This window comes from Megalops cyprinoides, chromosome 4 (assembly GCF_013368585.1).
Source record: "Megalops cyprinoides isolate fMegCyp1 chromosome 4, fMegCyp1.pri, whole genome shotgun sequence".
NCBI lineage: Eukaryota > Metazoa > Chordata > Actinopteri > Elopiformes > Megalopidae > Megalops > Megalops cyprinoides.
The window spans coordinates 12,244,033-12,268,881 of record NC_050586.1 but is presented as its reverse complement, the minus strand read 5'-3'; the positions used below and the strand labels follow the sequence as shown (position 1 = coordinate 12,268,881).

Genomic DNA, 24,849 nt, shown 5'->3' with positions numbered 1-24,849 from the left:
CTCTACAAGTGGAACAGCTCACTCACTGACACTGTGAGGCACCAGCTCATTGGGGCCGAGCCTGATCGGCAGCTTCGCCCTCAAACCGTGCTGCAACAGCATTCTCTGCGCTGGTCATTGCACTGAAGACTTTCACCCATTCTGCAGTCATGCATATGCATCCGTTCTTGTTTGAATGGGAAGCTTTTCAATGGGAAGGGGCGTGACGCCAGGACCTGCATACTCGGCTTGCATACGATACAGACTTGTGTATGTATGGGTATGTTTGATTTGGGAGGCTGAACAAAAGCTGTTAAATTAATTTTAAATCCTTGGGTTTTATAGAAGAAAATGTCCATGCGCATGAAAATCTGATATATCTGGTGTTTAACTGATACACATACCAGATGGCTGAACTCTGCTACGGAGCGCCACCAATGGGAGTCAAGATAAACGAAAAAGCCCATTTTACAAATTGTTGCGTTTCAGAGAAAAACTAGCCACTCAGCAAAAGATCTCCAGTCTTGGGAGAGCAGACCTGAGTGTGCCCGCTGTGAAGAGAATAATGACCTAACACTCAAAAACTGTGCAGTACGGACATGTTTAAAAAGAAAAAGAAAAATTACTCAAACACACACCCATGAAATGTCTGTTGATAACATCTACAGTAAGGGGGGAAAAAAGGAACGAGAGAACATTTAGTTTGGTTTGGGTCAAAAGGCCAATGCAATTCACCAGGGTGCCGTTGGGTTAGATGAGTACCCTCCCTCATACCCCTTTCACCCCAACCCCCCCTGCCTTCCCATTCTCCCACAGCTTGATGGGACTTCCTCCCAGCTGTCCCTAGATGGGCGCCCACAGCTGGACTCTCGCAGCGCCACATTCCCCGACAAACCCCGATTTCACAGTCCCCCACCGGTGTGCGCCTTTCACACCCCACCCCTTCCCACGTCTGAACCCCTGTCCCACTCCCCCAGCACACGCTCGATGCACAGGTGGCAGAGAGGGGCTGTCAGAGTTACGGCTCTCCGCTGACTTTCAGGCTCATGTTAATGACTTTCTCTTCTACGGTAATAGAAAAATCGTATTTTGGGGAATTGACTCTCCATGCATTTTAGTGACTCCCTGAGTGTGAAGAGTTATTTATTTGAGATGAGTGACTGGGTGACCCACTGAGGTTTGAACACAGAGCAGGATTTAGCCTGGAACAAGAAGTAGGGACACCTGTGATTTTTACTTGAGCTGACGGTTCATCACCACTAACTCGGCATGTCTGCTGCAGATGCATAGTTCTTCTAGTGGTGTCATTTGCTTTAAATGTCTGCCATGCTAATCTACATTAAGTGGATGAGCCTGTTTTTACAAAATGAGTGCTTTTTGTCTCTCTGTACATCTCTGCAATGTGAACTGGTAGGTGGGGGAAGTTCTACAATGGACAGGGTTGACACCCAAAGCATCTGTTACAATCTCTCCTCAAGCTTGTTTGCTTAGTATCACCTCTTGACATCAGAGGCTATCACATGACGAATTAGTTGAAGTGATGGTGGTAGCCACTGCCTAAATATAATCCTCCAAATATTAATTACACTTTCTACACAGTTATATTTCAGCTATTCCATGCAGCTTTTATTCACAATGGCAAATAGTTTGTACTATGTATGATCTGAATCACAAAATAGTTTCACTTTAATGGTTTCTTATTAATTTGCTTATCAAACTGTGTGCACACAGTACAACTGTGTAACTATTTTTTGATTGACACTGTAGTGTACACTGCAGTGTAAGACTTAAAGGTTGTTAGGTCCACAAAGAGTGCAGTGTTTTATTTATTTTATTTTTTTTTTTTAAAGAAGCACTGAAATATGCTGTGTTTACAGAGCTCATCGTCATGTTTCCTGTATGGTTGTTTTATATGATCCCAGTCACTGCTGGCTGAGTGTTGCGTCTGTTGCCGTTGCTCATGGTGTCCTGGTCTCTCATTCCACCCATTCCTCACCCCCACAGTACCTGCAGATGAAATGGCCACTCCTCGATGTTCCGGGAACAGCCGGCCTGAAAGACTCCAGATCACCCACCCCGGGACACCTAGTGAGTACGCCGCCTATACTGCTGGGTCCGTGTCCCATCTTGTCCTCACAGACATCATCGGCTGTCAAGCTATCCAGTTATCCAGCTAATCAAGCTAGAAGAAACTAGTCTGTGTGGGAGATTCATAGGCATGGAAAAATAGGGTTTGCTGTAAATCTGTCTCTGCTCTTTGTAGTCTCTTTGTTTTCTCTTTTTATCTGGCTCAACACATGTATTTCTTGTTCATAAATGACAGCCCTTGGTAGTGGATGCCTCTGTATGCATTCTGCACACACATACGTGGTTTATTTGTTTTATCAACAGCCCTGTGACAAAACGGTGTCTGGCATTTTTGCTGTAGAATTTTTTTTCCATGAACCAGAACGGGTGAGGTTGGTTAAACCTGTGATATGTGTGTTGTAGGTAAAAGAGCAAATCAGTTCTTGATTCCTACAGACGGGAAAAGGAAGTTAACCATGAGATCTACGTCACATGCTGATTAAATCTGCGCTGAGAGAGAAGTGATTTTCGGTTTGGACACCAAGTGAGGGCTCGCACTTGTCACTTGTCAGTGCGTTAATAACCGCCGTGACCTGACTCTTGACCTCTGTGACCCCGGCCAGACACCACAGCAAGAGATCCATAGGACGGGCTGCCCCAAACGGCCACTTGTCTGCCTTGGGGATGCATTTTGTGGAGCGAGGGAGTGTTTGTCCTGGTCTCATGAACACAATGATTCAGCTGACAAAGTGATCATTGACTGTAGTCAAGGGAGGCTGATTTCAGTTGGGGACTACTTGCCCAAGGGATTCCTTAGCTGCTCTGTAGGTCACTTCAGTCTCAATTGGAATCCAATTAAAGCTATTTTATTACAATAAGTGCTGACCCCGCGGTGACCCCCTCCGCACACCACACGTTTGTCCTCGGGACACAAGGCCTCGCTGTGCCGCAGTTTGGCCCGGAGGATGGATTTTTATTTTATTTACTTAATATATAACATTATGAAATGCATGCACCCACATTATGGGACAGCGAAAAATTGGAATAAGCGGAGGGGTAATGGCAATTCAATTAGGAGAAAATGAATGGGGTATTGAGGACTTGATGTGAATGTTCGGGACATCTCTTTGCATTTGCTGCAGCTTCCGTTTCCCAGCAGATAGCGTTTAAGGGCCAGCCATTTCGGATAGGGGCAGGAGGCGTACAGCCTAAGTTCACGGGCGCGGGGGCGCGGTAGTGCAGAAGTGCGCATGTCTGGTGCTCTCAGCCGAGAGAGAGCAGGGGTACCGCGTTTTTGTGTGAGATACCTCCTCCTTGTGTGGGGGTAACTCCAGCCCCATTCACTCTCTCTCTCTCTCTCTCTCCCTCAGCCTTCCCCTCTGAACGGGGCTGTCTGATTTCTCCATTAGCCCCGTGTGCGGAGTGTGGGGGAGCTCCGGGGGACCAGGTGGGTCCCCCCCCCGGCCCACTGAGTCGCAGCACGGCACTAATGAGAGCAGGGGGAGCGGGTGGGGGCGCGCTGGGGTGCGGGGATTACTGCTCGGGGCCAGATAAAGGCAGGGAGGGACCCAATGGGAGGGGGCCACAGGGAAACGACCTGGGATATTTAGAATAGTTTTATGCATTCGGGCAATATTTTTGGATTACCTTTGTAGGGTCTTAGAGTACTGAATATTTATGAAGGTTTGCATGCGGGCAGTTTTTATTGGACATTGATCATGTACCTTCTCTCCATGGAGACACACATACAGAGACGTAAACACATGAACACACTTACAGATTTACTTTTTGTCACCATATTTTCACCCATATACTTCATCTCCAACATTACTGACGTGTAGTGTGCTTTGTTTATTTCCATTTGGAATAGCGCTTTACTTGGTTTTGGCTAGCAGTGGTAGATTTTTCAGTAACCAGTTGCTCGACCAGACTTATAAGTAGCTCTCCAAGAAGCTGAGTGACCATTTCATGGTTCATCATCAGATTTTTTTTTTAACATCAAGGGGCCCTCATGAAGTCGGCAGACAACAATCTGTCATTATTATGCTGGGGTGCCCCACTCTTCCTGTCTTCCTGTCTCTGTTTGTGGAAATGGAAACAGAGGCTGTGGAGTTTAAAAAAAAAAAGGCAGAGAAAAACACTATGGATATGAAAGGCCTATGGAAGTCTGTCCTGTCACTGTGCAGATTGGGTCCATAAGGCCTGTATGCTAATTGGGTGAGCCAGCTCAGTCCGAGGCGCTCAATTATTCAGGAGACAGGTTTGTTTAGCATTCTGTTGGCATTGCTTTGGGTGGTATGGGGGTGTTGGGGGGGGGCTGGGGAGAAGGGAAGGAGCTCGAGCCTGTCAGTGCCCCCCCTGCCACCCCCATCTAAGCCCTGCGTTCAGAGTGCTGCCTCACCATGAATAATACATCAAAGGCAGCGCGGGGGCAGGTGATGCATTGTGGGAGACTCAGCCTTGTCAGTCCATCAGCAGCGCCCGTGTTGGACTTGCCGGGCCGCCGCAGTCTGGATCTTCAAACGCTCCGACGCATCTGCTCCACGCTAATAGAATCTTCAGACACGACTAATTGAGGCTGATCACCAAGCACTGCCATGCTCCGACTGGGGCTCCGGGCTCCCTCTGTGGTTCTGGTCATCGAGATTCACCGAGTTGTTCCTTCTTTTCTCTATCGACTGCTTTTTGCGGTCTTTAATTCCAGGCTGTGTATGAGCCCCAATTTCAGATAGATAGAGGGGTTATAAAGATGATAAAAAAGGGATTCTGGTAAATGTATTATTTGTATCAAAGAAACTATTTGACAATTTCTCTTGCTCAAAATACATAATCTGGGATGGATCATTCTAGACGTATTATTGCCAAGACCCTTGTTTAGTGAACTTAATGTGCCTCTTATCAGTTGAGACGGAGCAAAGACTGGAATGCAGAGAAGCATAAGATTCCAGCGAGTGAGACAAGTACAACATTTTATATTCAGCAGTGTTTCCTAGGATATTAAATCCATACCTGGAATCTCAGTAGCCCCATGAGCACATCTGCACAGATATTCTCTAAATAATTTATAGAAAATGTTTCACAAGTAGCTCATTTCTGTGTGGACAGGAGCCATAAAATTGTAACATTGTCAGTTTTTTTTAAACCCGTGAATGCTCCAATGCTTAGTTTTTCTGGTGTATAAAATGCATTTCTGGTATTTTAAAATGGTCGGTCTATACTAATACATTTATTTCACTGCATTTAACTTCATTTAAGTCCTTTAAAAATCTGCTGAGCTTGTATTTGGGCTGACGAAGGCCTTGGGATGAAACACTCCCTTTTTTTTCTTGTCACTTCTGTTCTAATGAATGTATTTTTTAGAATGTGGACTTTTTGTTTTTGAAGTCAACACACCACTGACATCAGCCTGCCTCATACGGTTTACTTTACAAACACGGTGGTAACCTTTTTTTTTAGGTTTTAACTTTACCTAACTCATTTTAAACTTTTACTTTGAAGACTTTCTGTAATTTTCCTCCTTGAAAAGCAAATTGCTCTAAAGAAAAAAAAAACACTTCAGGTGAAATGAAGGAATTTTCCATGGAATCTTCTGGAAAGGGAACCCATTGGCGATCGTTATTGCTCCTCGTCGCCTCGCTACCTGCGTTTATTCTTTCTGGGCTGTGACTGAAGAAGGCGGCGTCGTGCGGGCCCCTGTCCTTTGTGTGTTACTTACAGTCACACCTCGCTTCGTTTGGTCGGCCCAAGGGGGGCTGGGGACGGATATGGGAGCCGTGCTGTTGTTTGGTGCTCACTCCGCTTCCTCTGTACGCCCGCTCTTTGTTCAGAGACAGCTCTGTTGTGTTTAGCCAAGGCAGGCCCGATCTGCGGTCCTCCCAAGACCGCTGCCTCTTTTGTTTGGTTTGTTTTTCTGTTCTGTGGGTGTCAGCAGTTTGGGCCTGTCCGGAGCGGCTCGGCCTCCGCCACACGGCGGTTGTTTGCGGGTTCTTAGGAGGGCGACAGAAGTGAAAGACTGCTGTAAAATGGGTGACCTCTGCAGGGCTGGGGTTTGACACGCCTCGGTTGGTATGAGAGACTGGATCCTGGGCTTTTTCACATGTCTGTCTGCAAAAGGAGCATGCAAACTGCCCATTACCTTATAAGATGGAGAATTTCCTGAATATCGTGTGGAAGAAAGGCGTGCATGTCTGCTCTGTGGCCCGAGTATAGATCTGATTATTGCCCCAAATTGATCCAGTTGAACTTGTCTCTGAGGTGTGTTGACCTAGTCAGTGCTGAATCCCCATTTGACAAAGCCTGAAGGAATTTCTCCTTCCCGGTTTCAATGGCGCACTTTACGTCCCAGTTTTATCAGTTAAACAAGGAACTTGCTCCTTCTGCCAGCAGACTTATAAGTCATCCCTATAAATTGAATTATGAAATTACGGATGTCACCAAATTGCCGGTTAAACGGTTTGACTTTATGGGGTCCTAAAGATGAACAAAGTGTCGTTGACATTCCAAAGATGGCTCATCATTTAGTGTCCATTACAGATTAATGTGCCTGGCTGCATAGCACAGGTCTATGTGGGAGTATGTTAGCAGCAGGCTTTCTTCCCACAGTTTTTGTGAGAGGACCTTTGACTGAAATTCCTCCGGGAGCTGGCCGCGTTGCATCACGCATCGAACCGGCAGAGCTCTTCAGGAAATCAAAGGCCTCGAGAAGCACAGACAGCATATTGATACGCGGTGGGGTTCAGAGCTCCGCAGTCTTAGCTGAGCGCTGTCGAAACAAGGGATTTTACAGGGCAGGAAGTATTGGACCCACTGCACCTCCTGCACTTCTCTCTGTCTGTCTGCCCCCCTCCCTTTTTCCTCACTCTCACAAAATTGCTGGGCTTGGAACTGCAGGCCCCGTCTACCCCTTGTGACTGCTAAATAAGGTGGGCGCAGTGCACGGGGAAACAAATGTGTGTATAAAAGCTGACGAATAATGGGAAATTTTAGTCTAGGGGTCACAGCGGATTTAACGAGGACTAGGAGATGAGTTTCTTCATCTGTCTCTTAAAATAATAATAATAATCCCCATAATGTGTACTACAGTGCTCTGGCACCTCATTATACAAGGACTTTTGCGGTCTCCCTGCTTTAACACTTGGACATTCCACATGCTTTAACTGATGACAGTTCCACGGGCACTTTACTGAATGTGACTCTGGATTTGGAAGACGAGTTGGCAGAGTTTTTCAAAGTTCTCAGTTTTACTGCCCTGTAACGCAATACGACTTTGGCACGTTCCTCCTTGCTTGGGTTTTGGAAAAAAAGAAGTGCTTGAGGAATCATTATGATCTTGTCTCTGATTCTTGACATTGTGGAAAGAGGTGTGTTCCCGGTTTCATTTTACAAATAAGATTTTAAAAAATTCCTTGTCAGCAGCGTGGAAACAGGACATTGTGTTGTTTCCCCCCTATCTCTTTTCTGCGATCCCATTGACAATGACCTATAGAAAGGGGGCGGGGTGACGGGGGACACTGAGAATCACCTCTTCATTATGAATGGCCAATGAATCTGTGGGACAAAGGGCCTAAATGTGAGCGACATGCTTGGCCTTCTTTCACGTCCACTTCCTGTTGGGGTTGACAAACAAGGCTCGGGTTTCTCCGGCATGCCACGCATTCTTTTCACCCCTCTTTCCTGGAGTTTAGAAAGGCACTCTTCACCTCCCACCCAGAAGTGATCATGTAGCAGAAAAGCACACACAAAGCTCTGAGGGTTATTCAGTTTGTTCTAAGCTCTCTTACCCATAGGCTGTTTGTGTAGTAATTCAACTCAGATGTGGAGAATCCAAAAACATGTTTGCTTGAATGAAATCCACTCCTCCACTCGCACTTGCCAAGGACCATGCTTTTCTTAGCTGCGTTCCAAGTTTAACGGCCTGGTGTTGTACTGGCACCTCTGCCTCCGTCAGGTAGAATGGCTCAACAGATGGGCACCTTGTGTACATGCTGGCTTAGCAGGTTTTTGTTATTTTTCATCTTCCTGTAACCTTGTCCACTTTCGCATAACATTGCTCAGGCCTTCTGGGACACATGGACATGCCAACCGTGGGACATTTTTGAGTTGCGGCAGAATGTGGTCCAGCTTTTTGGCCTCCTTACACTCCTTAAGAACATTGTTTCTGTTTTGCAATACACATTGTCCAGATCCAAGCCCCTTCGGAGTGTGTTGCATTTCCTTTATTTCCAAGAGACAAGTCTTGCAACATGCAGTTTCTTTAGAAGCCCTGTGTGAACTGCACCTATGAATAATGAAACCATGAAGTACCTGTCGGTTATCTTGTTAAATCAGAATAAAAAAAAATGTTGGGTGCGGTTGAACATCAGTATGAAATGCACTGGAACAGGCAGTGTGTGAGGAGTAACTTTCAGAGATGATGCTGTGCATTATCCACAGACTTCTGTTTCAGCCTGCTACATGAAACCACTAGAACAAGGCCTCACTGGCAAATGTCACAGAGCGTGAGTCAGTTAGGAGTAGCCCTTGTTGGCCCATTAAGCAGAAGGTCTTGTTTTAATTTCACAGGGCTTTACACAGGTCTCCTTGATTTCGGTAGTTTAGTGGTTTTGAAGGTTGAGGTCTGGAAAAGCAGTGGCCCACAAGTTTCTGCAAATTTGCAGTTCTGTATGAAGTCATTCTCCATCATGCTCCGGTCTTCCAAGCAAAGTCTTGATTGTGGGCTTCAGTCCTGTCTCACCGCGAAGCTTCAGATGTTAAGAGAGCAAACTTTATTTTAATCCTGCTTACTACTATTCACCTTCATAAATGACACAATGGCATGTTTTCTTTGATGTGCCAGCAGTGCAGTGTCTCAGCTCATTGCAGCAATGGTATCAAATTATGAATAGGTGCATTCTTTGAACTCCTTATCAGATGTATTCAAAAGAATGCAATGAATTATTGAGTCACCAGAAGGTCTATCTGCTCACTACATTTCTTTGATAAACAGTAATCGTATATGTTAAGAGTAGTTTCCCTGGGGCCTCTGAGTGGATCAGTCAGCTAAGGCACTTGTTCTAAGCATAGGCAGGTTCGAGTTTCAGCTTTGTCATTTGCAGACACTGACCAAGAATTTGCAGGCTTGGCTTTGGTCCACCAGGGTAGGGTGGATTATATCAGCTAAGGATCTTTAATGCAAAACTGCACCCTGCAATTCATAGTCAGAGAGCTGCACCTATCTTCTGCTCAGAATCTGTTCTCCTGGTGCACGATGGGACTTTGAAGTTTGAAAAAACAGTTGTGGTTACTGTGCATTTGTATCAGAGGTATCACAGGATGTCACAGCGAGATGAGCCTAATGGACGATCGGAGATGGCAAATTTAGAGGTGGAAAAAAGGGAAAGAATCTCGGATTAGTTTTGATATCCTGCTCCATCAATGTACACAGACGGCTTTCTCTCTGGTCATGGAGGAACCCTGCGAAGAGGACTGCTGGGCCCTGGCCGTAATCTCCCTCCGCTACATGGCTCACTTAGCTCACACGCAGTAACAGGCCTGGTGCTCTGCTGCCCGACATGCCCTGGTCGCCAGGACTGGGCTGGAAGGCGCCGTCTGCAGGCGCGGGTGTAAGTGTCAGCACGCAGACTTACTAAATGAGGAGTGTTGACACTGTGCTGTGTCCTGGCAGCCGCGGCGCTGGCCCCGGGATTGTCTGAGCGGGAGGAACGCCGCACTCGCCACATTGTTTGTTCATGCTCCAGTGGTCTGCACGGGCAGATGAGGTGACCAGTCAACAAAAAAAAAAAGTGCGAGTTATCACAGTCTCTCTTTCTCTCTCTCTCTCTCTCTCTCTCTCTCTGCCCCCCCCCCCCCCCCACCCCCCCTTTCTGTGCAATGATCACTTCTGTAAACAAAGGTGACCTCCAAATGTGGGATACAAGGCTTTTTTATCCATTGTAAGACATTTTAAACGGTTTGAAACCCCAAGCTGTAAGAAGTGGTAAGTAGTGGGTCAAAGCAGTCCTGTGTTTATTCTTCTATAAATTGACTCTGGACATTGTTTGACTTGCATGAATTGTTTTTTTTTTTTTTTTTTTGAAAGGCTGGTTGAAATTCTGCTCGCCGTGCCAAAATTTGTTATCAAACTTCGACATCAGATCGGTGTTAACACGCGAACAGTGTATTCCAAGTTATTAATTATTGACGACTTCAATCTCCAATTCCTACTGAAGTGCTGCCCAAAATGCCTTGGCACCCAGGTTTGAGGGTCTGAAATGGGATTGCTGCAGCATCCATAATGCACTGAATATTCTTTACCTCCACAAGGCCGTGGTGAAGAGCTGAACCCCGACGGCACAAAGGCTCTTATGTTTTAACCCCCGCAGGAAACCAGGGGCACGTTTTTTTTTTTTTCCCTCTTCCTGCAATAGGGTCTTTGTGAGAACGACTCCTCTGGTACTCTTCTGTTTCCCTCAGTTCGCTGAGCCTCATGGAGCAGCTGCCAATGAATATTTTCATCGTGATTATTAAAGTCATTATTGAAAGCAAACAGGCTTTCATAAAAGCGAAATCAAGTTTGCATGAGATAAAAAAAGGCAAAGTGTGGGGGGGGTGGGGGGGACAGGGGTGGAGGAGAGGGGTGGCGATGCAGCGGCAGCAGAGGGTAGACGCATGCCAGAGATTTGGAACAATTTAGGCAGCATGGAATGACTGCCCGGGATGGCTCAATACAAACCTTGTTCCTTCGCAAAGCACGGTGGTTAGAGGAGAGGTCGAACGCACTGCCTGGGAAGAAGAGGGGTGGGGTGGAGGGGGGAGGGAGGGAGGTTGTGCTGGAGGAACAAGACTCCATTCTCCCCTGGCCCTCCCATGTGACGACCCGGGCCAACAAGCGGCCCATTCAGCCAGGCAGCCAGGGGAAATAAGTGCAGCGCTGAACACTGGCTAATGAAAGGAGAGACGCTGGTTATTATTACTATCATCATCCCGGGCAGGTCTGCGAGCGGCACTCGAGCCAGAGTTTGGGTGAAGGCGCACTTCTGGCACTCCTGACCACTGTTAAAATAGCTGAAATAACATTGCGGCCGCTCCAGGAAAACAAGACCGCTTTAACCCCTCCAGCGCTGGACAGGTGTGTCCCAGCTGTGTGGCTGCATCTTTGCTAACTGAGAAGGCTCCGTCTGCCATCCTGTGTAGCATGTCCTTGAACAGAGAGTACAATGTACAACACACTGTAAGTACAGTGGCTCCCTTATTAGAATCTCCCAACGTAGGGACGAAGAGATATAATAGCTCTCCAAGAATGGTACAGCATTGAGTGCTCTAATGAAGTAGAGCAGTCTTTGGTAGAGGGGTCTTGCCCCCCTCCCGGTTTGTTTTACTCTGACTCTCAGCTCTGAGGCCTTGTTGTTTTGTCCTTTGAGCAGTACAAACAGTTCTCTCCTCCAGTAATGGGCAGCAATGGTCTTGGCAAACTCCTGCAGCCTTTTCGATGTTCCTTGGTGGCTGTCCAGATTGCATCATAAGGCCCATCACACGCACGACCGTATGTTGTTTACCAGAGATAAGTGCTGCCATGGCGTCTCGCGCAGTGCGCCCTCACTTCCATTTAGGTGCGCTTTGGTGGAAACGGAGGACTGAGGTTCCCGGGGGCTCCGCTCCGAACAGCTCACAGGACCCGTTGGCAGGCTGGCCGAGCTTTGGGCGTGTCCGCAAACCCATTCTCTCTCGATGGCCTCTGCCAACTGTGCAACTGGTGTTTATTCCTAAGCGGGGAGGGAGGGGGGGGCGCATGTGTCATGGAAAACTTGGAAAAGATTGTTTTATCGCACCCACATCATTTGGTTTTGGAGCAGCGCTGCTTAAACGTCATTCTTTGTGAGTGTGAAAGGGACAGGGTGATCGTAAATGGGCCACCCCCTGTCCTCAGCGTAGAGATTCTGTGACAGTGTAGAATCTTGATCCCTGCACACTGCTTTTTTTAAATGGCCCGGCCTCTCAACTGCTGCTCTCCCTTCTCCCGCAGTCCAACAAGGTCCCGGTGGTGCAGCATGCCCACCACGTCCACCCGCTGACGCCACTCATCACCTACAGCAATGAGCACTTCTCTCCCGGGACCCCACCCTCGCACCTCTCACCGGAGATCCTCGACCCAAAGACAGGTGCGTGTTCTCCCTCCCCGCCTTGCCCACTCTCAGGCAGTCCTTGCTCTTCCCCACTCTGAATGTAGGAGTGTCGTTAGCCTGACACTTGCTTGTTCGTCTTGAATGGATACACATATGTCCTATTGTGTTGGGTGTCGCTCTGGATAAGAGCCTCTGCCAAATGAATGTAATGTAATGTCCTCCTCCTGTTCCCTCCAGGCATCCCGCGAACGCCCCACCCCTCAGAGCTCTCACCCTACTACCCGCTGTCACCTGGGGCCGTGGGACAAATCCCTCATCCCCTGGGCTGGCTGGTTCCTCAGTAAGTCTTGGCTTTGCGTGTAGTGAATCGAGCTTGATGTGATGATGTGATTTGATTGCCAAAGTCTGGGGTGGGACTTTAGGCCCTGCTGAGTTGGCTTTTGCCCCTGGGTGCACCATGAGGGCCCTCGTGTGGAAGGAAGAACCTTCTTTGCCTCTTTCTTTTGTTTTTTTTTTTTTTTTTGGTTAACAGTACATCCTCTCTCTGCCTCTGTGCATTTGAAATCGTTGGAAGGTGTAAGTTAATCAATAGCATATGAATGTTCACTGCCATGTGAGAGTCTCCACGCACACATTCTTTATCATCAAATACACAGAACTCTTGAAGTATGCACTGCTCAGAAATATTCGATGGTGAACTCTGAATCCTCAGTTTGCAACTAATAATAAAAAAAGAATTATTATCCACGAAAATGAGCGTTATGTGTTTCGCCACGGATCTCAGAATCGATTGCAACGGCGCTGTTCTGCGAGCACAAGATTGCAGTTGATGAGAGGTCGATCAGCGCTGGCGTAATACGTGTCTAATGTGTTTATGATACGGTTCTCACTGGAGCCTCCTCTCCCAGGCAGGGCCAGCACATGTACTCCATCCCGCCCGGGGGGTTCAGACACCCCTACCCTGCGCTCGCTATGAATGCCTCCATGTCCAGGTGAGCCCCCCCCCCCTACATCTTCTGTCAGTACTCCCCAAAAAGAAGACTGTTCCTGTGTGCATTTCCTCTGGGAGAGAAAGAGCTCCTACATGCTACAGTCTGGAAGGGTACTGCAAAGGGTCATGCAAACAGCACGTCCAATGTCAATCTATTCGTCACATATCTTATAGTTTTGGCTCTTGTTTAGATGACCTTAAATAAGATTACACACACATACGTCAAACCACAGCCATCATATGCAAAATCTGTTTAGCGATGGGGTAGTTGGTTTGAATGGCTAGCATGGGAGAGGGTTGAAAACATTTTGAGTTTTAAAGTGCACTGCTCTCAGTGACAGGGCCTCTATCTCTGAGCATGTTCGGCAAGAGAACAGGCTTTGGCATGAATACAAAGAGGACCTCGTCCATGTCCAAAGAGCACGGAGGGAGACCATCAGTATTCTGAAGTGGCTTTGCACGTTCTGGAGTAACCCCTAAGACTGCTCGCTATGCGCTGTCTGAGTAAACGGTACAGTGTTGGATTAAAGGTGTGGAAAATCTTCCCTCTGTGATTGGGCCTGAGCGCTCGGCTGCTTCGCTACACACGCGTAGATGAAAGACTCGCGCCATCGATCAGGGGGAATCGAACCTCATCTAAACCGACGCCTCCCATCTAATTGAGCTTTCTTGCAGCACCGTCGAAAATGAAAAAGAATCGCGCAATTTAAAAGTGTGTACCGAGCCTTCCGGTGCATGTATATGATGAAATATTAACGCAAGTGCTCGGGCAGCCAATCGTGAGCTTTTAACTATTCAACGCGCGCGGGCAACGGCGCTGCAAGCGCGTCTCTGCGCTCCAGCACCACCGTTCGTGACCCGTGGCCGGCACATCGCAGGTTTTTGTCCCCCTTGATGTTGACGCACTTCCTTCAGAAGTCCTCTGATCCGAAATCCCGTGCGGCTGAAACCCGACGCACCAGCGCCGAGCTCCAGTGCGTTTCCCCCGCTCAGCGCATCCCCAATATTAATTCCATTGTGTTCAAAGAAGAAAGTCGGAAGGAAAGGGAATTGGGGGAGCGGAGTGACTCTTTTCTCCCTTTTTAAACTCGGGAGGAAAGGAGAGAGCTGCCTCTCTCGTCTCCCAGCGGAGCTAGAAGAGCCCTGTCAGCCCGTTCCCGGCTTCAAAACAAATCATTTTAAAAGCTCTAATTGATCATAATTGCACCTCTTTGCATGTTTCTTTCCCTCTTGAAACTCAGTCGCAAGAGTGATTATATTCGTTTTTTTTTTTTTTTTGCTGTTGTTGTTGGTTCTTGTTCCCATTCTGTGCAGGACTTTTTATGGGTGCAGCTGCTCCCATTTTAATGAGAAATCTGTCGTTTTCATGCTTTTGATTCAAGAATTAATACAAGCAGAGGAAAAAGGGACTACAATTGTGTGCTTGGAGTTTAGAAAGGAGGGCTTGCTGCCCCTAACGTGCGCCGTTCCCCTGTTCTAGAATCTGTAATGGTTTTGTGTATCAACATTCTAGTTGTAAAATGTCATTTATTGCACAGAATATAAAGGTACAAGCAAGGTCTTTCCACACAGAACAAAGTTTCTGGAGATTCAGAGATCTCGGTGTGTTTACAAAAATTGACCTACATTAGCTATTCTGTTTAACACCACTGTTTTATCTCAGGCTGCAGAGGCAGAGCGGATTTTTTTTTTTCGCCTGCAAGCAGATCAGCAAAGTACAAGTTGGAGACTTGCATGGAAATATGGATTTAACAAGAATTTGCAGCACAGAAGCTCAACTTTGCATTTTTTCCCATTAGATGACAATGTTCCATTGTATTAGATCTTGGAAAATGGGAAAGTCTGAAAGTTTTGCCATGCAGGGCGAAGTGTGGTGTGTTCTGTGGTTTGGAGCAGGGGGTGAGAAAACCAGGTTCAGGTGTCAGGTCTCTGTTACTATAGCAACAACACACTCTCTGTCATTGTCGGCTAGATTGCTGAAAGCAGCTTTAAAAATAATGTTTATTTAAACAAAATCTGAAGGATGTAACACATTACTGAAGTTGAGATATATACTCAGATTCCATAGACTAACTACAGAGAGCAAGAGCAAAATAAAGACTAATTAGCGAAAAGCTGAAAGAGCTCAGTATGTGTATGTTTTTAAAATGGCCCGCTGTTTTTGTCAGTGCTGATGGTTGAGTGTTCCTCTGTCCCCGTAGCCTGGTGTCCAGCCGTTTCTCGCCACACATGGTGCCCCACCACCCCCACGGCTTGCACCAGACAGGCATCCCTCACCCGGCCATTGTCTCGCCCGCCATCAAACAAGAGCCCAACAATGACAATGTGGGCTCTGTCGTGCACTCGTGAGTACCTGCCATTCTTACCCCTTCTAATGCCCTGTGTGTGCACACATCAGACGAAATTGGTGGTATCGGACAGGGCTTTTGCGACAAAGGGTCTAATTGTATGACTTTTTGGGGTGTTCTGTGACCGGGCGTGTTCCGTCTTCTGTCCTCTGGCAGGAAGTCTCCGGGGCCGGCGAAGAAGGAGGAGGACAAGAAGCCCCACATCAAGAAGCCACTGAACGCCTTCATGCTCTACATGAAGGAGATGAGGGCCAAGGTGGTGGCGGAGTGCACCCTGAAGGAGAGCGCGGCCATCAACCAGATCCTGGGGAGGAGGGTAAGCATATGAGGCTGTGTGGCTGCGTGTGTGTCGGCGCCTTCATAACCACGCTCTTGTATACGCGCGGTCGCCGCGGCATACTCTGATGCGGTTTGTGTTTTAACAGTGGCATTCGCTATCACGAGAGGAACAGGCCAAGTACTACGAGCTGGCGAGGAAAGAGAGGCAACTGCACTCCCAGCTCTATCCAGGCTGGTCGGCACGGGATAACTACGTGAGTACTGCCTTTGTCTCCGGAGCACATGCAGCAAACCTCCTCTCACAGGCACTTCCAACTCTCAGCAGAATGGGCTGGCAAAATAACCCTCAGAGAGCAAATGCTGCAGATGCACTTACCAACAAAGCATGTATGATTTCACTTGTTTACTGAATGTCTGATTCTCTTGGTCCTGTCACTTGAATAACCTAAGAAATGGTTTATAACTGCATGTTTCTACCTCTGCAGGGGAAACGAAAAAAGAGAAAGAGAGATAATAAGACGGACTCCACACCAGAAGGTAGGTGGCTGATTCCCTCCATCCTCTGACCAGGCCACTGTGAATTTAGCCTGCTGTGTCATGCAGCCAATTTCCCTAAGGGAGGAACTGACATCAGGCCTTGATATGTAATTAATGCCAGAGTTTCAGAAACACGAAAACCATACAGGGAAGTGTTGAAAGGACGGGATAGCCATGCATATTAGCTAGCTGTCAAAGATTGTGTCTTTGTTTTTTCAAAAGTATCTTTCATTCTTGCTTATGGTTTTCCCCTTACTAACCACTTACTCCTCCTCTGCACCTTGACAAGCAGCGTATGAGGTTCAGTGCTAACAGTGGCAGGTATGTCTGCTATTCTGAGTTTCTGACAGAGACGTTTTTGGTGACACACCACCACCAGGCTGCGGTGTGTTTGTGGTCAAGCATAAAATGACCGTCTCAATGATTTTTCTACAGTCATTTCATTTGGTTTTACTTTCTTTGACAGTGCTCTTTGGAAAAAAAACACTCCCATCTGCATCTGGACTTTTCTGCCGAAATAGCATTTGAATGTGGTCGTGTGTGTTAATGCTTAGATTCATTATTCCATGTGCACATTGAATCAAAATGGCATTTGCATTGCTGCTGTCCTCATTGCTGCATTATTACATGACTCATTTCAAAATATGTGCTCATTGACCTCCCTCATTTTTACCTTCGTTGTACGATAGTACAGCCCATCTCTTTGTATTTAATTCCTCTTCACTTCTACTAGTATTTAGAATTCTGTTTGTTTCATTTATGATTTTGTGGGCTCTCAAGTGGTTCAGCTGGCAGAGCACTTTTCTGAAGTGCAGGCTGACCGCAGTGACCCGGGTCAATCTGAGCTGTGTCACCAGCCAAAAATTACTGGGAGCCCAGAGCAGTGGAACAAATCAGCTCCGTTCTGCTGGATTGATATGCTGACAGGGTTTCCTCACTCATCACTGTCAGGCACCTGCAGTTGCCTTGAATGACATCAGTGGAGTATCGCACATCCTCCAATTGTCGCTCAATCTACTGTGGGACTTGTAGTGTGAAAAATAGCTGTTGGCTGCGTGCAAATGTAACAGAAGTTTGCATCTGTCCTGTTTCAGTGCTCCTGCACAACACTAAATAGATTCCAAAATGGGGTGGTATAAAAGGGGGGGGGGCAGCACTTAAAATAAACAATTAAAAAAATTAATTTGTCATGGGAAATGGCGATAGTGAGGAGAGGAAATATCTAGAGTACTGTCAGGCAGCTGACTTCTTTAACCTATGGCATTGCATTTCCCCACATCATTGTTAACGTTTGTTTTCTCCCCTTTCTCATTCCAGACTTTTCTTCGCGAAATAAGAAGCAGTGCGTGCAATACCTGCCATCTGAGAAGATGTGCGACAGCCCCGCCTCCTCTCACGGCAGCATGCTGGACTCCCCAGCCACACCCTCGGCGGCCCTGGCCTCCCCAGCAGCGCCTGCTGCCACCCACTCAGAGCAGGCCCAGCCCCTGTCCCTCACCACCAAGCCCGAGGGCCGGCCACACCATCACTTCCCTCTCCCGGGCAAGCCCTCTGGATCTTCCTCCTCTTCTTCCTCCTCCTCTTCCTCCTCCTCCTCTTCCCAGCCAAGCATCTCTCTCCCCATTGGTTCCTCAGGCAGCCAGTCCACGCCGATTCTCTCTCGGCCAATCCCCTTCACCTCTCTGCACCCTTCCATGCTGTCCCCACCCACCTCTTTCCATCAGGCCGCCCTGCATTCCCACCATGCTTTGTTCCAATCACAGCCCCTGTCCTTGGTTACCAAATCAACCGACTAAATCAAAACGAGCAATTCTTTTTTTTTTTTTTTTCTTTTTATTATGCTGTATATTGCTTTTTACCTTTTTATAGATATTAGACCAAGTTTTTTTTAAATGATGAAAAGGAAAAAAAAATATTATTGGTCAATATTTGACCACCACCTCTTTTTGCTTCTCTCTATGAAACAAAATGTATTTTTTTGTAAAGTTTACTGCAGAACTGGTTTCTTTTTCAATGCATTTATCCAATGTGCTACTTGTATAAAAGAACAAATGTATAAAAGGTTTCTTTTTAAAAAACAAAACAAAAAAACCCTCTGTCCTTTTAGTTAAAAACCTCTTTAATGTTAGTTTGGAGTTTTATTTCCAGTACTGGCCAACCCTCTTTATCCCTTACAACTACCCCCCCCCCCCCCATTTTCCCTGATCTTGAGTGTGAGACTTCCTTTGAGACATGATAAATAAACCTTGAAATTGTTTCTTAAAAGCCTCGTTCTCCATTTGTGTACGGGATATGAAATATGGAACGTGACTTTGATGCTGACTGACCTTAACCCATTTAAGGTCACTTTAATTGCTTGAGTCTGCAGCTCTTTTTTCCTCTTCTCCATATGCAGGGTGTAGGCCCATTTTTGGTAAAGCACAGGTTAAGTCATCAGACATGTGATGCTCAAGTATGTGGAGAACTTCCTGTTTTTCTCTCAGCACTGTCAACAGCTTGATGCTAGAACTGAGACTTGGCTCATTCCAAACATCAAAATAAATGTGTGTTTGATTTAATTAACAATATTACTTGCTGCTTTATTTGCATTTAATTCAATTTGATGTGTGTTTGTGCATTTGGAAGGTTTTTCATTTTTTCATGGTTTGATGATAGGAGGTTTGATTTCCTAGATCAGATATGAACAACTTAGGTTTTTCTTGTTCTCAGTGTTAATAGTGTTTCCCAATTCACACATGAAAATCCTGTGTCTCAGATGATTAATCACTAGGTTGATTGCACACTCTGTGTCTTCCTGGTTCCAGTGGTTGTTGAAATTGAGGTCTGGTGATAGTAAATGTTTAGTGCACAGACAAGTAAGGTGAATTGTATTAGTTACAGTAGCGCTCTAGAAAATCCTTGGCCATCCTCTGTGCCATTGAGAATGGCTGGTGTATTTTCCATGTACATTTTATTTAGACTTTTATGTTAGCACTTTCTTTCCTTGAGTTCAATTTTTTAGCAGGTGACTGGTAGGACTAAATTCCAAGCAACTTGAGCGGAAAAAAAAACACTTTTTCTAACACCCAAATCCAAAAACATGACAGATGATGATCTGCATCCCTTTAATCCTCAAATGCCACAGAGGGTCATTGTGAAAATATGTGCTGAGAGTGAAGTGTTTGCTGTTCACAAATTGGTTAGATGTTTATTTGACAATAAGTACTTTTTAACATAGTGTGGTAAATCGTAAATTGCTCAACATGTTTACTGCTAGTGATGAACTGTCAAACCTCAAGTAGACTTTTTACTGTAAAATCACATAAGACTGGGCTGTTTTTTTAAATAGTCATTGCAGTAAATATGGTCATTTCTGGTTGCTAAAATACATTTTAATGGTCAAATAGAGGTATCCGCGTACATCAATCTGGTCATAGATTTGCTCTGAGGAAGGGGAGGGTAAGAGGGGGTGTGTTAGGGAAGGATTACAGCTAAATCTTTAATGGGATGAATTTAGGCAAACCACACTGGAAAATAAAAAGCCGTGCCAGGATATCAAAATCTGAAGCCAAAAATAAATACAAATAAAAAAATAATAGACATCTGTTCCTTCCTGGAATGCAGAGTCCCAGAACAACGACCAAAAAGCAGGTCAGAACCCCCACCTCCTTCCACAACCCCCCTCCCCCCTCCCAGTTTTATTGCATCTTTATTTGCTGTTTGGCACAACGCAGAAGCTTTAATTAACTCAGAGGTAATGGGAGGTAGCCCCCGGGACCTCATTAGGCAATTCAATTAGAGAAAAATACACAAGGTAGGTTACGGCTTTCAGTGGCTTAGGGGACAAGGAGCGCTGCCAGGGATGGACCAATTAGCCTCTAGCTGCGGGACTGGGCTGGAAGTGACACCACGGATCCCTCACCCGTACTGATGGGGAGTGTGTCTGAGACACCAGCCTGCCCTGAAGAAAAAGAGGGAAAGAGCAGGTTTTTCAACAAACTGCCAAAAAATAAATTGCCTATCCAGATGATCATGCATTTGCTCCCTGCTGGACACTGCAGCACTGATAGGAATGACCAGTGCTCTATTTATACATCAGTGTGCGCATCATTGTATGATAAACATATACACAACATGCACTGCGTATGCACAACCCACTGGGTGAACCCACTTGCTCTCTGTCCTTCTCTGCCCCATTGCCTTGCATGGAGAGCTTTCCTCAAGGTTTGGAAGGGTCAACCAATCCCCCACTACAAGTCGTCACAGCATGGGGCACATTGGTTCAGTTTGAGGTACTGAAGGGGGTTCGTTATAGGCACACTCCCTTGTTAACCTGCAGGATGTCCCACAAGATGAGGACTTAATTCCCTCTGGCAAAAGATCTGCACAGTGGATATGATGTTATTTTGTATTACTATACAGTATATATTACATGGAAACTGGAGGGGTTGTGTGTGTGTTTGTGTTATAGCAAAAGTCTACAATGAAGACAACACAGTAATTTTAGGAGGAACAAAAAAATATTTACCTCAGTACTTGCTGTGATAACGTGTACAAAGCATTAATCGATAGCTACATACTGGTTTAGCCCACAGAGTGCACAGAAATAATTTCAGACTGGACACACATTTGCACCCCTCTCCAGACTGCTCTCCTACAGTGGGGTTCATTACCTTTTGCTCTGCAGGCAATGAGACAGACAGACTGACGGACATGTGGAGGATTCGTTTTCATTTTGCCCTGCGGTGAGATACAGAGCTGTCAATCTCCCCCGCATTTTTAACCAACAATCATTAAACGCCAGAAGAATCTGCCCGCTTGCGTTTCAGACTCGCATCATCAGCGCGGTCCTAGACAGAGGCTGCGGCCTCCTGTGCAACAATTCTCTTTGCCCTCAACCGGTACTCAAATCCATCACCAAAATTAGAGGTAATGAGTTGTCAAAAGCAGCCAGTAAAACTTGTTCCTTAAGGCAATGCTCCTGCTCCACAGTGGCAAACTGCATAGACCTCGACATACTGTAAAACCAGGAGAAACTCCCGGTGTGCATGCAGCCCTTTGCTGACTACAGGTGTTTGGACCACAAAGCACGTTTGCGAGGCTCCCCGTTTGCAAGCATCTCTCAGTAACCTTTAATGATGCTATGCGCAAGCATACAATAGCTTGAATCTGGGAGTTTGTTTTACACATTTTTTACTTGTAGTTGAAATTAAGTTGTCACAATTAATATTCGAGTGCTTCTTGTATTGTATTCCAGGTTTGCATAATATTCCATCAATTAATTAACCTAATCACCTGCAATAATAAGTAGGCCTTTGAGTTATTACAAACCTGAAAACAAATACCATAGTACCCAATAAATTAATTAATTAATGATTGGCAGATTGCCTACTTTATTTCTTCATTATATTTATTTTTTTGTAGCCTCTTCAATTAGACATCTGCTAGGAAAGCACGAGGTCAGATTTAATAAATGTTAATTTGCCTCATTAAATTCTTACACTCGCTCGCCGAGGTTCTTTTTCGGGGCCTCCTTTGATCTCATATTCATGCCAGGTTAACCCTTTGATGTTTGTAAATCATGACTTGGACGTCATCTCTGCAGTACTGTATGCTAGTTTTCAAGGGGAGATATCAGCACACACACATTGTTAAAAGTCGCTGACAATATATTTTGCTTGCTATGTTTTCAACCCATGTTGTTCCTTTAGTCCTAGTAGGCACCTCATTAGATTGTGCAGTAATTGTGCAAAAAAATGATCACTCTGAAATACCTCCAACAAAAGTTCTAAAAGTTCAGAGTTGGTTTTGTTGCTTATGATCCTCACATGTTCTTATGCATTTTTCAATTGCTTCTGTGACATTTCTAACGTCAATTTAAAAATAAAACTGTTGGTAATACATCAGTCTCAAAATAAATCTAATTCAGGCTTTCCAGAGCTGCCACTTAAAACATGGATTACAATGAAAGATTTGTTTCAGTTTGTTCCATTTCAGCTTTTCTACATGTACATATGTCACACTTTCTATGAACTGATCAATTAGGAGTTATTTGCTAAATTGGCCTCTTTCTTTTTCTTTTCATCACAGTGCAACACATGTATGTATACTGAGCACAGACACCCTGAATCTCGCCCACTGAAACCCAAATAAGATTCTGTGGGCTTATGCAACTCTGTTATCCAGGATCATAGGATCGTTTCAAAACATCTGACACACACGCACGCACACAAGCACACACACATATGCACAACTTCAAACGGCATTTTGTATCGTGCTGTGGGTTCATTAAAAATAGCAATCGAATTTGGGAGCACAACAAGTAACTTTCAACCACTTGATTAAGATTCAATTCCATCCAAATCCAAAAGGTATAGTCACTTCATCAGACAGTTATCTAATGAGGCGCACAGACATGGAAGCCTTTTATCTCTAATACAGGAGACAGCAATGTAAAAAAACCACAGAGAGGGTGAGTGTAAAATAACCTAATAAAGAAGTGTAGCAAGTACGCAAATTTTATCACCGCACCGATGGAAATCAGAGTTGGCCTTTCTGATGTCATCGCAGAAAGTTGCTTCAATTCCTTGTATTCAGCTACATTCTTTATTGTATAAACATGATTAGGCTTATAGATACTTGCATTGTTCAAGTTCAACGAGCTTCTGTAAACTGACTTTAAAAGACTTTCAAGCACACGCATGCCAGCACTCACACACACCCACATACACGTACACCCATTTAAGAAGGTTGCAGGGATGCTACATGCAAAGTCAAGTTCAACAATAATTCAATTGTTGGGATAAGGAAATGGATGCAGCCCATGTAATGTAGAGCCGAACGGCCATCAATGATTCATTCAGATGGATTTCAGAAGCCATTGTTATCATAGTGTCTCGGCTAAGCACAGGATGTTGGAAATGTCAGTGAGGTTCCAGGATATTGCCATTCTCCAGCCCTCCCGTGGTGAGATTAATTGATTGTTTCCCCCTAGTTCTCATTGAGTTTGACAAGACTCAGCTGGCACCTCTGCGGAGACAGGTAATTCTGACTGAGAGAAAAAGAAGGTCCTTTAATGTATTATTTATCACCGTTTGACCTTAAAGACGGAAATGCAAATGGGACTCAAGAAATAGAAGGATCATTTGGCTTCTTAAATGTCAAATAGCATAATTAAGACTCATTTATTATTAGAACTCCACAGGTTCTTAATTTCCAGCTGAGGTGTAAAAATACCCCTAATTAACATTTGGATAATTATCCTGTGCCCCCAAGATCTCAAGTTGGGGCAAATAAAATCCAGTCCAAAGGAGGACCAAGTGATTAATAATGATGATAGGAGGCCCAGAAAAAAAGGTCGTTGCTTCCTCTGACTCGTTGCAAAGTTGCAGACTGGTAGCATGATGAAACCTGTCTGGTAGGATGAAGTGCAGCCTGAAAGAGCATGAAGGCTGGAGAGGGGAAATTGGCCCACCGTGGAGATGGCAAAGTCATTCGCTCAACTCCTTTCAGGGGTCCTCAGGCATGCACACCCTATGATGTGTGCACCTGTGAGGCGTTCCAGCCAGAAGGCTGGGAAGCGCTGGGGGAATCTCACCCACTTTCTGCGGTCCTCCCTAGTGTGGCGCTCGGCGGTGAAAAGAGGCAGAGACTGGAAATACACAAATTGACAGGATGAAAACAGATTAAAGGGCTGGAGACGCATGAAACGCTCATTTTTATCCTTCGTGATTAAAACTGAAAAAGACATCTGCTAGGAGACAGACTGGTAGCGGCTCACAGCGGCCTCTTTCAGATGCGCTTTCTGGACAGAGATTCAAGGTATACGCCGATCATGAAAGGCGCCCATCTCGGCGGATCGCCTCATTTGTTGTTTCCGTCCTCTCTCAGCTATGGCGCTTGGACCCAGACGGCGCTGAGAGGGAGAGGAAGGACGTCACTTAAAGGGTTGAAATTCAATCTGGCAGAATTTTTCGCTCCCATCGTTGCGATTTTGATCTTCTTCGTCTGCCCTAGCTGAATCCTGCAGTGCGACAGCGCTGAAATTTTAATGCCCTGACCGTTTGAAGCTGGGATGAAGAGATGAACTCGAGAGCTCCGCTAGACTAAGAGATGAGGCTTGCCTATGTACTGGAGAAGGGAGGCACACACGCAGGGAGAAAGTAACCCAAAATATATGCTGCTTCTTTCTGAGGATACACAAGCTTATTTACAGCATGGACACTTTATTCAGTTCTCTAGTGGTCTGGCTGGTTAGAACATCTTGAGGGTGGTTATAATTACTTGAAATGAAAACATTTCACTCGAGTTTTGGTGCCCTTGGTTGCTTTGCAGTTCAAAAATAGTTTTGACCACACAGGCATGCAGGTCTAAAGAAGCTCTTTCAGCGCAGATCTCACCACTAAGTTACATCAGTCTAACTTTAAACACGGTCCTCAAACTCGCCCGCGCCTGCAGGAAAGCGCCAGAGTGGAAACGACTGTCATTCTGAACACTAGAACAATCAATTTAGGTCACTGTGGTCTGCTCAAATTACAATTGAATGAGCTCAAATGATAACCTTGCTCTC

At 45.7% G+C, this 24,849-nt stretch overlaps 1 protein-coding gene across 1 annotated transcript in view; it reads left to right on the top strand.

Moving 5' to 3' along the window:
• tcf7l1b (transcription factor 7 like 1b) overlaps window positions 1–18,148 on the top strand; it is a 45,524-nt gene extending 27,376 nt beyond the window's left edge. The window contains exons 4-12 of the mRNA XM_036526802.1: window positions 1,984–2,067; window positions 12,047–12,182; window positions 12,384–12,486; window positions 13,055–13,138; window positions 15,339–15,482; window positions 15,642–15,801; window positions 15,911–16,018; window positions 16,250–16,301; window positions 17,619–18,148. Of these exons, the coding sequence (XP_036382695.1) occupies window positions 1,984–2,067; window positions 12,047–12,182; window positions 12,384–12,486; window positions 13,055–13,138; window positions 15,339–15,482; window positions 15,642–15,801; window positions 15,911–16,018; window positions 16,250–16,301; window positions 17,619–18,097 (1,350 nt within the window). The 3' untranslated portion in view covers window positions 18,098–18,148. The remainder of the gene's footprint in view (window positions 1–1,983; window positions 2,068–12,046; window positions 12,183–12,383; window positions 12,487–13,054; window positions 13,139–15,338; window positions 15,483–15,641; window positions 15,802–15,910; window positions 16,019–16,249; window positions 16,302–17,618) is intronic.
• The last annotated feature ends 6,701 nt before the right edge of the window (window positions 18,149–24,849 follow it).